The sequence below is a fragment of the Pagrus major genome, chromosome 11, assembly GCF_040436345.1.
Source record: "Pagrus major chromosome 11, Pma_NU_1.0".
Taxonomy (NCBI): domain Eukaryota; kingdom Metazoa; phylum Chordata; class Actinopteri; order Spariformes; family Sparidae; genus Pagrus; species Pagrus major.
The window spans coordinates 3561239-3578382 of NC_133225.1; the positions used below are offsets into that span (position 1 = coordinate 3561239).

General features: G+C 41.4%; 1 protein-coding gene across 7 annotated transcripts in view; it reads left to right on the forward strand.

The window, feature by feature from the left end:
* The window catches only part of nlgn1 (neuroligin 1), a 299279-nt gene extending 283644 nt beyond the window's left edge, over positions 1-15635 (forward strand). For 6 of the 7 annotated variants that reach the window (XM_073476521.1, XM_073476526.1, XM_073476525.1 and 3 more), the window contains 7 exons: positions 4572-4757; positions 7699-7965; positions 8062-8423; positions 9564-9724; positions 12143-12299; positions 13672-13749; positions 14915-15635. In XM_073476521.1, coding sequence (XP_073332622.1) covers positions 4572-4757; positions 7699-7965; positions 8062-8423; positions 9564-9724; positions 12143-12299; positions 13672-13749; positions 14915-15517 — 1814 coding nt within the window. In that variant the 3' untranslated portion in view covers positions 15518-15635. Of the gene's footprint in view, positions 1-4571; positions 4785-7698; positions 7966-8061; positions 8424-9563; positions 9725-12142; positions 12300-13671; positions 13750-14914 lie in introns of all 7 variants that reach the window. The other variant, XM_073476520.1, reaches the window with a different exon arrangement.
* The last annotated feature ends 1509 nt before the right edge of the window (positions 15636-17144 follow it).

Sequence of the window (17144 nt, forward strand, 5' to 3'; positions counted from 1 at the left end):
GTAAAGTGAGTTCAAACCTGCAGCCACTCCCCCTGTGCTTCTGTATGTAACTGATCAGAATGAAGAATAGATTAAGATTAGAATAAGTATTACAGAACTTGAATGAATTTCTTTTTCTTTATGGTTCTTGTATGGCAACATGTATGCGTTAGACTACTGTGTGTGTGAGACGGAGAAGGCAGGGAGAGCCCGACCACTGTTGGCGGACTAATCATTCTTCCTGCCTCGCTCTTTGTGATTGCCAGCCCATCCCTGCACTGCAGCTAAATTGAATCAATTAAAATCTTTCTTGTAGATGGCTGCTGTTGCTTCCACAAGATTAGGCTTTAATCAAGAAACACACAAATAAATAAATAAGGCAGTGGGAAGGGAATAGAAAAGGAATGAACTCAATTAAAAAAGTCAGCCGAGGGACGTGTCTGTCGGTGGGTGTCGGCGAGGGTGTGCGGATGCAAATGTACTGTAGTTGTTTGTGGGGGAGTCGGTGTGAAGTGTGAAGTGCTGCGTATTTGCGAGGTTTCAGTGGTGAATAATGTGTGAAGCACATGTGAGAGGCTTCATGTGAGCGATGACATCATGATAGAATACATTACAATACATTAACAAAGCTTTTTATATCTGCATTTGTGTGTGTGTGTGTGTGTGTGTGTGTGTGTGTGTGTGTGTGTCAAACTCCTACATTACCCATCACTTTTACATTAAGCACTATTCAGAGAAGTCTGTATGCCATCACAGTATGAATTTATAAAACAATGTATGCATTATGGTTACTATAATCACAATCTCAGGTGCTGTTATATATCCAGTAAATTCATCTCATAACAGTCATATTAATTCATATCATTGTGTTTTATGCAATCAAAGAAATTAGAGATTTTCTGCTGCTATTGTCATGAACAATCTGTGTAGAATGGGTAGAGCATACACTCATGATGACTCACTAAACATTACAGTTTATATCGGTCTTATAGTCGACAGCCATGCTAGCAGCTCCGTGCAACACTTGTACACAGTAGTGCTTTCAGCTAAAAGCTAATGCTTGCATGCTAATATGCGTTCAAGTAAATTGTAAACATGCAGTGCTAACATATTTAAAGTCACAATGATACATTTGTTAATTAGCACTAAACAAAGTACTTAGGCTGATGGGAATGCCAATAAAGGAAAGACAAAAAGGGTGTCCTCCCCCTTTACTGCAGGTCTTCCTAATGAAATGTTGTTTCACTGACATTAGCTTAAAGCTAGGGTTGGTTCTTTCAGTTTGAAAAAAGCTACCTAATGCTACACCTACTCCTTAGGTGTGTGCTGTATGCTAACTGGGTTAGCTTGGCTCTGTGGCTGGTTGCTTTGTGATAACATTAGCCACTGAACAAGGCTGTCGCTGCCACAGCTGCTCTGTTCTTCACCCAGGGGATGTTTGCTTTGTGCTACTTAGTTAGCAGCTAATCGACGGTCTGTCATTACCGCTGCCGCTCACTTGTTCTTTGACTCAGGGGCTGTGTGCTTGGTGCTACTGAGTTAGCTAGCTGCTGAACAACAGGCTCAGGGGCTGTGTATTGTGAGCACAGTTAAAACAAATCCAGCTAGCTCATTATGTAAGAAAACATCTGAAATTATCAGAATGAATGTACTCTCTCTCTGCAGGCGAGTGTGTGCAGGCGGGCAGGTACAGCACACAGGTAGACAGACAGGTAGCCTATCCAATGTCTTCATGTGAGCCAAGCTCGCTTTCTTTCACGTGTCAGAGCATTCGATGTATTGATTGCTGTGGGGATGTTAAGAGACTCCTGGAAAAAACTTTAAGAGTGAACAGAAGAACTGCAAAGTAGAAGTGATTGGAATTAATTAGTGTGTCAAAACGGTATTTCTTTTCAAAAGGAAAACTCTTAGCAGCAGATTTAGGAGAATGACTTAACTCTGTTGTTGGGATTAGTGCGCTTAAAATACAATTACACTATCTCTCAGTGTTTTTTAATTGGTTTTTATAATTCAAACCAAGGAATTTACAGTATATAATACTATTTATCACCTTAAAGACAAAAAACGTGCAGAATTTATTCACAGATAAGTGATGACATCATTCCTTTCTGCATCTTATTACAGGAGCAAGTAGCTCCTCAGAGGCATTACTCTGAGTGTCTCTATACATGTGGCCCTGAATGCATCCCTGTGGAAATGAACTGCAGTGTTGACTGACACTGCGTAATGAGCACTCCATTTAGTCACAGAGTGGGACAGCGGTGAGAATAAGAAACGTAAAAGAGGACAGGGAAGGAAGTATGTGAGCGAGGGGGTTCATGTGGGTGGGATCGGTGGGTGTGGGGGACTCCCCGGACGCCTGCGGCAGGTAATGGAGCTTTTAGTATGGAAATCAGAGGGAGAGGGAGGTGGTGATGGCGGGGGAGTGGTGGTTGTGGGGGGGTAGCTGGACATGAAATTGCTCTAAAAGACCAGAGCTCTCCTGTGGGTATACTTTAGGTGCCTGTTCTTGTCAGAACATTCATGCCTCGCGAGCACTGGATCTTTATGCAGCCGCATTGACCAGGAGTACGTGAGAGGTTTAATTGGACAAGGGAAGAAGATGGAGTACAGGAGTGTAGATGGAGGTGGGACTGGATTCACGCTGGTATGGAGAGGGAGTGGTAGGAGTGATTATATGCCTCCTGGTGAGGACTCAAGCATAGATGTGTATGCAGTACTTGCTAATGTATCACAGTATATCAAATTAAGGACCATATATTTAAAGCATTAATGAATGTTTGCATTTGTATTCATTGTAGCTTTATTATTTTACTGTTTCCTAGTTATTACAACTTTTTTCAAAAGAGAAAACAAAGAAGAAAAGTCAAATAATAACTCAAACATCTGTCCCACTCTGACCTGCGACATCTGCTGAGCTCCATGTTCTACAAACTACAAAAAAAACACATGACTTTGCAATTTAATTTAGTTGAAATCTTCTCTATAACTCTTCAGAGCAGCACACACTTTATTATATTAACACCCATAACAGGCCCATCACTTATAATAATGTGAATTTATGTTGCATTTAAGGAGATTTGTTGAGAAATCGGTTATTATTACAATTTTTCCACCTTTATCACGTCATAAAAGACCTTTGGTCAAAACTGGATTTCAGTTGTAAAGTGTACATAACGGTTTATGCAGGGCGATAAAGTACATCATGAAGCATTATGTCTTTCCGTAAGCTGATCCATCAGACATTAGTGGTGGATTGTAATTTTTAAAACGGCCTTTTAATTCAGTTGAAGATGTGATACAGTGGTTAAATGTTAAAGTTAGTCTGAAACTGATCGAGTGAAGAACCTCGTTTGTCTTTTTTTGTCCCCAAAACTGAAAATCAAACATCTGATTTGTTTGAGCCAACTGAAAAGGATTTTGAAAGTTGATTTTCTACAGTAAAATCTTTAATTTTTTTCATATTTCTTTGCTATGAGAAACAAAACACTGGCACGTGACTCTTTGTCATCGCCGTCATCCTACTGTAAGCTCTATTTGCGGCTGGATCATAGATTTAGATATGTTTCTCTCCACCAAAATGAGTGTGTCTGTGTTATATTTAGCGGATCCACACTTTAAGTGGCTCTACAGGGTAATAACTCTTGCTTTATTGCAGCAAATTATTAAACAGCCGGGCTTGTTGGTTTTTCCTCGTACAACGGAGAAATATGCCTCGTTATCTACTGGCGGTTATGCTCGGGTGGTCCAAAAGTAGATTGTTGTTTATTTTATTTTAATCAAGGAGATCAAAAAGAAAATGAGCGGGAAAAAAAAAACTGGTTGTGTCCCTGGTGGTCTGCAGTTTGCATTTTATTACAGATAATTAACTGCAAAGCTATGAATGAATGCAAAGTTAAAAAAATTAAAAAAGTATTTATTTGAATAGATCTTGGATGTCGGTGTTAACTGTTCCTCTCTGATTGTCCTTCATCTATCCAAGTTGACCATGTGATTAAATTCTGTAACTCAGAGTACTGCTACTGATAATTACATAGTAACAGATTACTTTCAGGGTAACATAATTACAGAGAAAACATTATGTCCAGTGACTCGTGTCAATCTTCACACCTTGTCGTTGTTACAGAGGTTGAACGTGAACACCAGAGCTGTTATTTAATGTATTCAGAGTTTGAGGACCGGCTTGTTATATCTGCTCTTTTGTATCTTACTTGTGTACTTTGCCTAAAAATCAATACCCTATTTGCTTTGAACTTGTATATTTCAACATTAACTCATGTAGGGCCTCTTGCTGAACACAGACATGCATTTCCTGTTTCCTCAAAGAAACCCTGCAGCCATATTTTCATTATAAACGTGTTTACGCCGTTACAGCTCCTCTCGCTTTCAGTGATGAAAACACTCTAAGTATATCATGTCAGGAAACAAAAAAGCCTTCATGAACACCTTTTTCTATTAAAAGTCATATTTTATTTAGAGCTTTTTTATGTCAGTTGTTAGAGGATGAAGTAATATTATCTGTTGAAGACACTTATAACAATACAAAGAAGGATAACACTGACGTCTCCTCTGTTCTTTGTCCTCTCCTGCAGGGTTCCTGAGCACAGGTGACCAGGCAGCTAAAGGGAATTACGGTTTGTTGGACCAGATCCAGGCTCTGCGTTGGACCAGTGAGAACATTGCAGCCTTCGGCGGCGACCCGTTACGTATCACTGTGTTTGGCTCGGGCGCCGGTGCCTCCTGTGTTAACCTGCTCACGCTGTCTCACTACTCGGAGGGCAACCGCTGGAGCAACTCCACCAAAGGTACAAAACACCAGGGAATTCATGTGGGATCTTCATGTATATTTAACCGTGCATGTGCGCCTCAGTAGTGCGTGACCATGTGAGTGATGGTGCAGGGGGAAACTCAAGACAGTTCACAGTTTAGCTTTGCAGATGCTTTTGGCTGCATGTGCATTGAATGGAACATTTTGTTCTCATGTAGGAGCAGCTTTCCTGACTACAAACACACCATTCAACTGTGATAATGAGACGCAACCTGAGTTCAAATAATCTTGTTTTCACCTGCCCAAACAAATTAAGAGGAATCACAACAGAGAATCCTCAGTGTGAATGCACCCTGACTAATTTGGCATTTGGATTAGTTATGATATCGCTGCTTTGAAGGCAGGTAGACTCATAGCATACATACATGATAAACACCAACCTAGTGTAGATGTAAAGCATCGCCTGGAGGAAGGTTTGCTCAGGCGGCTGTTGTTTGTTTTCACCCAGAAATAGAAATACAAAGACTTTCCATCCTAACATGACTTTGTGTGACAGTTAGTAGCGTGAGGTCAGATGCATTGGGAGAAACAAAAGGGTGCGTCTACGTGTAGACTTCAGTTTTACATTTGAAAGTCAGTAAGGAAAAAAAAAACTGGAAACAGAATTGCAGAAACATGAACAGCTTTCACTGTGATCAGACGGAGCAAAGGCTGAAAAATAAAGATTAAAATATGCTAACACTTACCGATTCTGTTTCATGCACAGAATCAGCTAACACATTCAGTAAAGGAATGAAAGAGACTCAGATTTTCATGAGACAGAACAGACGGAAAGTCTTTCAGGCTGCTGTTATTTTTTAATTTTCAACTTACCGCATTAAAAAACCAAAACCAACAATCTGAACTTTCTTCCCCTAACCTGTCTGTGACACCAAAGACCCAAGTTCATTGGGTCATACTGGTGATGTTAATCTGTAAAGATGATACACAAAAAAAGTTGTGTTCTTTACTTAAGACTAAGTAATGTCCCAAAGCAGCTGGGCAATGTTGTTTATAACAAACATCACTCAAACAAGAGGAAACAGTGCATTAGTGAGGGACTCTTTTAGTCACGGACGAATATAAAATTGGTGTTTCAGTAGTGAAGTATCTAGTATTTACAGAAGACTCTTAATGGACCACTGTGACCTGTAAGGTGAAGGTCTCATGACCGACAGGGGTAACGCAGCGAGCACTAGCTGGCATGTCTTCTGCCGTTAACCACTATTGATTAGATAAGATAATCTTTTATTGATCCCCCGGCAGCACAAGTGTAGATAAAAAGAGAAACTTAAGGAGAAAAAAATAACTAAATGTGGGAAATAAAAAAAGGAAAATAAAGAATAAAATAGAAACTATACACAAATAATAATGTACCTACAATGAGTGATGTACTTGAATAAGGTTGTGTTGTGTGACATACTATTGCATTTTTATCTTGCAGACGAGGCTGACTGTGGGCTTGAAAATCTTTTTTTTAGTTTTTATAAAGAAACCTGTCATAATGGACACATTTCAGTACAAACTGGTAGTCAATATTGTGTTGTCTTTTTGGCCAGTGTCTTCTTCTTTATTATCTGAGATTTCTTTGTAAGATAATATCTTGATATAACATTATCAACAGATTGTGAAGAAACAACAGTGTTGACTTTATGTCAAAAAAAGGTTTATGTCTGCTGAAGCTAGTGTGCTAACCACCTAGCTCTGGTCCATCCTGTCTCATGTACTGCAAGAGGCAATAGCCTAATAGCCCTCGTAGTTTCAGCTGGGAGATATATGTCATTGGGCAGTTTGTTGTGTTTCACACACTCTCTTAGTTTTAAGACTAATACATGAACAAAATAAACTCACAGAAGAAATATTCTTACTCCATTTATTCTTACCAAACAGAAAAAAAAATACGACTGTTTGAATCAAAGTTTCTCTGTTTTCCTGAACTGAGACGAGAGAAGACATAAACTAAATAAAACCAAAACAGTCTTGGTTTGTCTTCCCACAATCACCTGCTGCTCATGTCTGACTCCCTGTCGCTCCTCTGCCGAGTCCTGTCTCTACCCCCCTGCCACGTCTCCAAACTGAGCTCCATCGGTATCAGAGGCTGTGTTCAGTCCCAATCTGGTGTCCAGCCGTGTTCACTCTCGGGCCTGCTAAACCCTATTGAGTTGGTCCTTGTCGCCTGTGGTTCCCGCCCCCCTGTGATCCAAGGTCCCGGTCCAGGAAAACCCAGGGCCACTGGCTACACGGCTAACTGAGCCATGAGCTGATTAGCTAATGGTAGCTAGCTATAGACAACTGCTAACAAAAAGCAGCAGTCTTCAGTTACTGTGGTGGTATGGTGCGTCCTATATTTTTGGAGCCTTTGATGCCTTTAATGAGTTTACAGGAAAACTTTGGGTAAATAAAAGTGAAAGAACAAAGAAATTCAACCAGGTTTAACAACAGGATCAACAAGCTTTACTGCGATGTGTTATGAGCCTACAAGCTAGTCAGGTTAGCCTAATTAAGCCTTTGGCTGTCCATATCTGTCACGTGACCCACGCCCTGTGGCTTGTGTTAGTGGGACTCGGAATGGCAGTTTGCATGCTACTAAAGGACCATGTCACCAAGTGCAAAGGTGTTGCTTATTGTGATCAGTGTTTATAATATAGAATATCACCAGCCTTACCTTCAACCAAGCAGACCTTTCAGAAACAGATGATCGGTGTGATTGTTAACATTTATTTATTTCATCAAGGTAAGACAAATGTTTCTTGCACCTTGCCTTTAGAGAAAGTTAATTTTACCCCTTAAACCGCGCCTCACTCACCTCAATCTCCTGCCTGATTCTCATTTAATTTCCTGTTGCAGCTGTCATCTTATTGTAATTTGGTTCTTTCTTTCCTCTTCGCTCCATCTCCTGCTTTCGTCTCCAGGCCTGTTCCAGAGGGCCATCGCCCAGAGCGGCACAGCTCTGTCCAGCTGGGCTGTCAGTTTTCAGCCAGCCAAGTACGCCCGGATGTTGGCCCGGAAGGTGGGCTGTAACCTCGAGGACACGGTGGAGCTTGTCGTGTGCCTTCAGAGAAAACATTACAAGGAGCTGGTGGATCAAGACATCCAGCCAGCCCGCTACCACATCGCCTTTGGGCCCGTTATTGATGGAGATGTTATACCTGACGACCCTCAGATTCTCATGGAGCAAGGTATGAGTTAACTGTGCTTAAGAGCCAGCGATTTCCAACAGTGTTCTTACCCTAAGTTTGTTCTTTTTAATAACCATCTGCACCATCTCGTTCAAGGTGAGTTCCTCAACTACGACATCATGCTGGGAGTTAACCAGGGCGAGGGCCTGAAATTCGTGGAGCTTATCGTGGACAATGAAAATGGCGTTCAGGCCAACGACTTTGACTACGCCGTGTCCAGCTTTGTGGATGACCTCTATGGCTACCCAGAGGGCAAAGACATCCTCCGGGAGACCATCAAGTTCATGTACACAGACTGGGCCGACAGGCACAACCCGGAAACCCGCAGGAAGACTCTGTTGGCCCTTTTCACCGATCACCAGTGGGTGGCACCGGCTGTCGCCACAGCCGACCTGCACTCCAGCTTCGGGTCTCCAACATACTTCTATGCCTTCTACCACCACTGTCAGACAGAACAGGTGGGTCTATGGATGTCTGGCCAAAGATTTAAGTTGCTAATTGGAAATGAATGAATCTATGCAGTGTTTTATATCAGTTATACTGTATCAACTCTGAAGGTGCTTTCAAGGAGTCTGGTTTCAGATCTCATAATCACCGTCTGCTTTGAGTCTGCACTGATCTCAGAACTCCATGTCGTCTCTTTACATTCCTGAAGTCTGAAGTCGAGTTATTTTCAACTTTGCCAGTTTGCACCTCCTACAGCTGATTAGCATGTCTGCGCATCCATTTGCATCTTTTATTGACCTAGCGTGCAACTGCATCACCTCTGAAATGAAAAGTTTCTTCAGCTACAACACACCTTGAAGCTTGAAATGTACAGAATCATTGTGCGCAGTTTAGTTTCCTGTAAGAACTGGAACACAACAAGAAGTTTGACACTAAACAGCAATTGCGTGTGTCCTTCACACAAAGATTGAGACGAGACTTCTTTACGTAAGAAATCTGCAAAATGTAAATGCTCTGTGAAATGAAGGCAGATTGCTTAATTGTAAAAAAGAGACGGTACTATGTTGTGCCGCAAATCAAGGTCTGATTTCCAATTACATCACTGTAATTGACTTACTACTTTGCAGTCGAAGAAGAGACTCTAGTTTTGTTTTCCTCACTTCTTACTTCTAGTTTTACTTGTACAGCTACTTTCTGCATATTTAGGTTTATATATATATATACATATATACCCACAACTGCTATGACTAATTATGCAGTCCTGAAATATTTGAGGAGTCGTAATTAAATCCCCACATTATATTTTGGCATATTTTTCATTCAGCAGACGGCGCTGAATAAAATGCTGCTACATTTTAGTTTAACATTCAGCCCAAAGCCTCGCCTGTTCCATCCCTCTATTTCTCATGTTGTCTCTCTCTGTAATACACTGAATAATGGGCCAGATATGGTAGGCAAAATAATATTAAAAACTTATCTCATTTCCCCTTTTCCCTCCCAAAAATTGTTGTTTCCCAGCTTCTTTGATGTGTCTGTGTGTGTTGCAATACCCATTGTGTGTCAGCAGCAAAAAATAATCCCTTTCATTCTGCTGTATCTGTCACATAAATGTAATAATAACGATCTGATTCGATTCATCTGCTGCTCATTAGGTACCACCATGGGCAGACGCAGCGCATGGAGATGAGATCCCTTATGTGTTTGGCCTACCGATGATTGGACCGACGGAGCTCTTTCCCTGCAACTTCTCCAAGAACGATGTGATGCTCAGTGCCGTGGTCATGACCTACTGGACCAACTTTGCTAAGACAGGGTATGATGACGCTGCAAACTTGGCTCCTTAGGGCCAACACAGATCACGTTGTATATGCTAGGACAGTACGATCACTGAAAGGGCCTGTCAACTAGCTTAAAATATTATTAGCTGCTTTGAGAGTGCAAATTTATCCATTAAGAGCACCCATGTGCTAGCTAGAAGCTATTCAAATGAAGTACTTTAATTGTGCCGTCAGTCATTTCATATCAGTATTGGTGTCTGCAATAGTTCCAAGTTTTGTCAGTGATCTTATAGGAAATAGGAGATTAAAGGAAAAGGTTGAAAATAGCTTGTTACAATAAAGCTGATGTCCTCCAATATGGCTGCCAGAGAGTAAATTATGTCACTTAAAAGATATAAGTGGCTGTGTCAGATTCTTTGTTTGTCTATGCTCAAATTTGGGGGGTCTTAAAGGAAAAGTTCACCCAAAAATGATAATTCAGTCATTATCTTCTCACCCCCATGCTGACGGAAAGTCAGGTGAAGTTTCGTAGTCCATGAAACATTTCTGGAGCTTCACAGCATTTTAAAAAAAAAAAACATCCAAAAAAACAACATGAAATGGCTCCATACAGCTTGTCCTGTGTAATCCACGTCTGTGGAAGCCCTGAAATCCCAAATTGTAATTAATTAATGTTAACTAGCACTTTTAACACTATACTTCCTGTAAACTTTAAACATTGATCACATTTATTTTCAATTTTTGCAAAAAGCTGCAGAGAACACTTATAATATTGAAAATATCGATAACGACCAAATGAGACTCTCTGAAATGTGACAATCGATGATGTAATTCTTATTAAAAAGCATGTAAGTGTTTTATTCATTAAATCGTTTTTCCAGTCATTTTCTATGGAGCAACCTGATAACGTAGTCCTGTAAACGGTCAGCCAGGGGGTTATTTAAACATTTTTTGGAGACATTTGTTCCGCAGTCACTCTCACAGAGACTGATCAACATGCAATTACCATTACAAGCCCATGAACTAATTAATAATTACATTGTAATTGTGTTTCCTCAATATTAACCCACATTTGATGACCAGGAGTGGTGCATTGTGCTTTCATGCTTTATGGACTATGCAGTATAATTGGTATTCTACGCAGACACCCTCTACATATCTTCAAATACATTCTTAATTAATGGTCGTAGCCTGAAGAGTGACATTCTCGATGGGACAAAATTAAAAGACTTTCTTCCCCCTGTCTGTCTCACGTTGCCTTTCAGCATATAGTCATGGCGGTAATTGTTTTTCGAGAGCGTAATGGGGGACATTGGCTTTTTCTGTGCACTGCCCAGTAGCCCTGAGGGGAACAGAAAGGCACTAATGATCTACATATATAACCCCAAATTGACGTGGAATGCCGGGTACCTGGGAGATTTATGCCACCAATTTGAATGGTTAAGCGTGTTCCTGATGAGGTCTGGCTGGCTCCATATGCCGCTCTCAGACAATGGGGCGCTCAGTGGGTCTGAATGGGCCTCCATAGCTCACATGGCTGGCTCTGTACTGCTCAGATTAAGTATAAGTGGGTCTGTTTAGCACAGGAACCCATGCTGAATGTCCTCTGTAAGCTTCTCTGTATACTGACTATAAGAGGGGAGTTCATTTTGGGGTTGCTGACCTGCATTTACAGCGTAGTTCATTCCTGTGTTATTATGGCCCCTGATTACAATGTTTACCTAAAGTAGATGGCACATCAGATTAAAATTGCAGCTGTTGTTTAGTTTATAGCAGCTACTGAAGCATTAGCTCTATGGAAATGATCAGCACGGTTGAACTTTACCCAAACATTTCTTGCTGGAAGCTTCTTTCTACGTATACATTTTATATAAATTGGTTCACTCCCAACAAGACAGCCATAATTTAAAAACTGTGACATGCTAATGTTTTAGCTTTTGAATAAAACTTCAAATTAAAGAAACTTCTGGGGTTATGAGCAATCTTGAGAACTCTTCATTCAATCAGAAGCTTTAGGAAAACCAATCATCTGTGAGCAGTAATACCCCTTTTGACCTTTTTTTGATTTTATCAGGTGTGATATCTCAGCTGTTGATTAATGTTGGATGAACCTAGGGGCTGCATCTCACGACTGTGTTCCAGTATTTTCATAATTACACTGATTAGCCTGAGGGAGATGCTACACTTAAGTCAAAATGAAAATGTTAATAAACAGTCTCTAAAGGTCCACTCCACTTTTATTTTAGCTTTACTTCTTCCTGTCCCCTAGAGTAGATATAACTATTTCTGATTGGCCAGGAAAGGGCTGCATCACGCATGGGAGGTGACATGTCTTCTGTTGCATTGTTTCAAACATGCTCGTGTACTGTGCTGCCATAAAACCATGAGCCAGATCTCACCTCTCTGTCAATTCTTTCATTTGAAACTCTTTCCTTCTTTGCTCTTTTTGTCAGGGACCCAAACCAGCCTGTCCCCCAGGACACCAAGTTCATCCACACCAAGCCCAATCGCTTTGAGGAAGTAGCATGGACACGCTACAACCAGAAAGACCAGCTCTACCTGCACATTGGTCTGAAGCCCCGGGTCAAAGAGCATTACCGTGCCAACAAGGTACAGTCAGACATTACTGAATTCACTCTCTGTTTTACACTTTCAGGACAGAGTGGAATACACAGATGGAAATATCGTCTCAGCTGTGTTTGGGTTTTCAGTTATCACTAAGATGGCTTACTTTCAATGGGAATAGATCACAGTGGTAACCTACTGTATAGTGCACAACTAAACACATCGTTATACCTGAACAACTGAACAGCACATACGTAATGTAACTAATACATGTAATATAATACATATATGAAATGTAAACAACGATCCCCGACCTCTTCCGTATGCAGACTTGTCTACTTGACTACTTCCACTACTTCGCCTGACTTCCTTCTTTGCTGCCGTAATAATTAAAACAGCCACTAGAGATCGCCACCTAACAAGAAACATCGATATAGGTCGTAATAAGCTGCTTCACAGTCGACCTATGGGCTGTAACTCACCTGCTCATGAGCAGCAAAAATTCAGAGGATAAGATCAAAATGTATTAACAGGTGAACTACTGACCAGTCCAATCACATTTGTCCCTGTCAGTATGTACTTTAGATCAGTAGTCACTTTGCAAATGGTGATTGTAATTGTTTTCAGTATTCTAACTGCAGCCCTTTTAAAAACATCTTTGGTTAATTATTTCCCAGTAAATTATCAAATGCAACATTTTTGTCAGAAAGACCTTTTCCTTGTCAAGCATTAACTGTTTTCTTTAAGCAGTTTTTCATGCATTATCTGTAGTTTCCTTCTCTACTTTACTCAACAAAGCCTTATTTACGAACACTTTTGCAATTATCTTTTGCACTTAATGTTGCCATTGCAACAGCCATTTTGCACGGATTTCACCTTTACTCATGTTAAATACTAATAATGATCCGTTGGTGTTACATGTGAGGGGCTTGGACTGCATGATACTTTCATGTGAGTGGGCTAATGACTGGATTGGAAAACCCAGAGTTATGTGAGCTGACCAATAACTTTGGGATAGCAGTTATAGAGGATCACCAATGTAAGGCTCTGTGAAGTGAGGTAACCCAAAGAGAGGCAGGTTTTGGCAGCATTTTAGCAGTCTGTTGTTTGCATTATCCTCCAGTAAAAACTCCTGTAAGGATGACAGTCTTGCCCTTTGTTAATCTGAAAAGTAGAGTTGTGGATTTTGGACTAATGAAGTAAAATTTGTCTACAAAAGGTCGCACTAATTTTACTTCATCAAAATCAAAGCTTCTGAATTATTAATACTAATTTGCAATATTAGCACTCAAGTTATCAAAACGACAGATGTATGACTCATCCTAATGTAATGTCATACTGACTTTGGTATGCTGTTACTCCAGACAGTTCTGATATTCCCTCATTTTCTCTAACACTTAATATTTTCTCTCCTCAGGTCAACTTGTGGTTGGAGCTGGTTCCTCATCTGCACAGCCTCAACGAGGTCACCCAGCTCATCCCCACCACCACCAAGGTTGGTACTAAATCATCCATATCTCACCCTGCTTCTAAAAATTAACTACCTGAGTCGTTCCCTCCACAGCAAAGGTTTTGGAATAGACCCAAGCAACTTCAAAAAGGAATTTAAAAATGTAATATTCAGTTTGTTTGTTGACACGACTTTTGTCTAATCCTGCCTCAAGTGCCTCTTGTGTACTTCAGTGGGTAGACATGATGTGACTTATTGCATATTAAAGTGCTATACTTACAAAATGCTTCTTTCAGTCAGACAGAACTGTAGTTTCATGAGGAGGAGGAGAAAATTCACACATCATGAGCCATCAGATTTACTGTCGGTTGTCATACTCCATTATCTAGTGATGCAAGTGCCATGATTTAAGAACTAGTGGATAATAATTTAAGAAGATAGTTTGTGATCTGCAGTGAATTTTAGGGCCCATAAAGGTCAATGGTCAGCCGTTGGTGATCATCTCTTGCCCTAGTTTTATGCGGTGTGTCCCTTACCGTAGGCAATTATCGACCCTTGTTGGCAGCATTTCGGCCAACTCTGAATTTGGAATTGGCAGAGGAGCCTGTCAGTGAGAGAAATCACTCTGATTGGCTGTTCAGTTAAATGAATCAGTGCTTGAGAAGAGAACCGGAAAAAGTAATGGAAAGCCCCTTTAGCCTGTTGTTGTATGATTTCACCAATTTGGTGCGGTTTCTCCTTATGTTTCACCTCAGGTCTTCTTCACTGCCATGTGCAACTTTTTAGTTGACATATTCTTGATTAAATGTGGCTATATTAGTGAGAGAGGTGTCAAAATGGTGCTCCATCATCAACCAGTTTGTATATCCACAGTCGTGAGTCTTCCAGATTCTCTTTTTGAATGATGGCCACAGACTACCGCCACATGGTGGTGATAGCTAGTCAGCCATCAGCTGTCGTCTTTACGGTGTGTTCAAATGCAGCTTTTTGGCTGTCTTAATGTATTTAGGTTCACATTAGTGCAGTTTTCCACACTGACAATGACCCGGGAGTAATAGTAGACATTTTTGTTCTACAGGCTGGGAATCTGATTAAAAAGTTCAGATCGTGTCGGCACTGGGCAGATTATCCTTTCTCAGACAATATAACCTTTGAACATATAGTAGTTTAAACTCTTTTAAATACTGAATTTTGTTCTCGCTGTCTTCAGATTCCTTCACCAGAGGCTACTAACCGCACCCCAAAGAACAAGGTTCAGTCGACCAAGCGACCTAACCCGACTCCGTTCCCCACTGAGACCCAGGACAGCCACAACCAGCCACACCTGGTGGACCAGCGTGACTACTCCACTGAGCTGTCGGTGACCATCGCTGTAGGAGCCTCTCTGCTATTCCTCAACATTCTGGCCTTCGCCGCACTTTACTACAAGAAGGACAAGCGAAGGCATGATGTCCACAGGCGCTGCAGCCCCCAGCGGAACGCCACCAACGACCTGGCTCACACTCAGGAGGAGGAGATCATGTCCCTGCAGATGAAGCAGCACTCAGACCTGGACCGGGACTGCAGGGGTGTCGGCGACTCCCTGCACCCGCACGACATGGTGCTGAGGACTGCCTGCCCGCCGGACTACACTCTGGCCATGAGGCGATCGCCGGACGACATCCCGCTCATGACGCCAAACACCATAACCATGATCCCCAGCACCATGGGGGGGCTCACCTCGCTCCACTCTTTCAACACCTTTCCCAGCAGCGGGCAGAATAACACCCTGCCTCACCCGCATCCACACTCACACTCCACCACCCGGGTATAGCCCTGTGTACGCACCCACGCAGGCAGGACTCTGATGGTTGAGGCAAAATCAAACGCCACTGCTGCAGCAGAGACTAACAGCCAACATGCTGACAAACACAGATATGTCAGGAGCTGAAACGCCAGCCTGGAGTTGCCAGACACCCATGGAATAATGCTGGGATTGTACGACACCCTGTTAATACCTGAGGGAATATAGTCAAGGGATTTCTGGGGGTTTGGACCAGAGGGAAAAAAAAAAAAGTCTAATTATGTTTTTTGTAGAAAAATTAAAGACAAGAAGAAAAAGTACAAATACGGAGCTGAAGAAAAACACCCTTACAAGCTAAAACATGAAGGCGGATGTTTTTTTTATTATTATTTTTGTTCTGATATTGCAGAAAAACAAGGTACAGTAAACTACTTTTTCTTTCTAGCGACAGACATGGCCTTCGGGATCTCTTGACAAATGAGTGCTTGACAGTATTATCTGGAAGCAGAACAGAGCATCAGACACGCCTCGGAGGTGAGAAGAGGGGAGCACTTTGTAAAAGAAAGAAAACATATTGTTTTCCTTTGGCATCACACTGCAGATTACTCTGTGTGTGGGGGCACAGAGTAGATGCGCGCAAACCAGTTTAGGCATGTGTTAACTTCATAAATGGAGGCTATGTAAGATAAAGCAAAAACTGTTGTTGAATAGGGCAAAGGACGGACTGAAGACTTCAAGGAAAAAAGAAACCCTGTATGCACAATGGAACAATTTTGAGGAAAAAATAATGTCACAGATACTTTTCATCCATTTATTTTTGAGGATCGGGAACAATTTTATTGTATAGAACCTATTTACATATCTAGATCTGTACACTAAGCACCAAGGCTGTTTAAGCCCTCATCTCTTGGGGGGCGTCTATACTGCAAACCTGCCAGCAGGACTGAACCAGTGGGAAGTGGGGATCCACCTACTGGCTTTCTGGCAGTTCCAACTTCAACACAGAGAGCTGGAGGACAAAGGATAATTGGATATTTTAGCACGATGCGCATGACAATTTATCTGCTTGATGGCTGCTCTGCTGATTATGTCATTATTAAGAATAATTTTCACCCTCTCCCTTGCATTGGAGCAACTTCTGACAGATTTCCTGATTGGATTACAGGAAAACACACACTCCCTCGCAGGACCATGGGAAACGCAGTTCCAGGTTGTGGATGTTGTGGGCTGGAGTTGGGTACAGGAAGGGGAGGGGCCGGGGATATGGTAAAACTTTCTTGCATAACATAATATAGCTTGAGTGGAGCTGGGCATATAAGGACTAGTTTTGTACTCTGTGTGTTGGTACTACTTTTTGATAGTGGTTAAATCACATTACACTGTATCAATCAAACTCATTGTACCTTCAGTTGAGATCAATGTTCTTTGCTATTCTACCTATTGGACAACTTTACCGTATAGAAGTAATTACCTGCACTGTTTAATCCATTGCCCATTTTTCTTTTCTTTAACTGGAAGGTGTGTTGATTGAGTGCCATAGTGGATGCCCATTTGTATGAAAAAACAGAGGAAGAAAGCAGTAGAAAACATGATGAAGAGTGAATCTCTGGGCTACCTAGCCGTTTTTTTTTTTTTTTTCCTTTATCCAGCCAAGTTC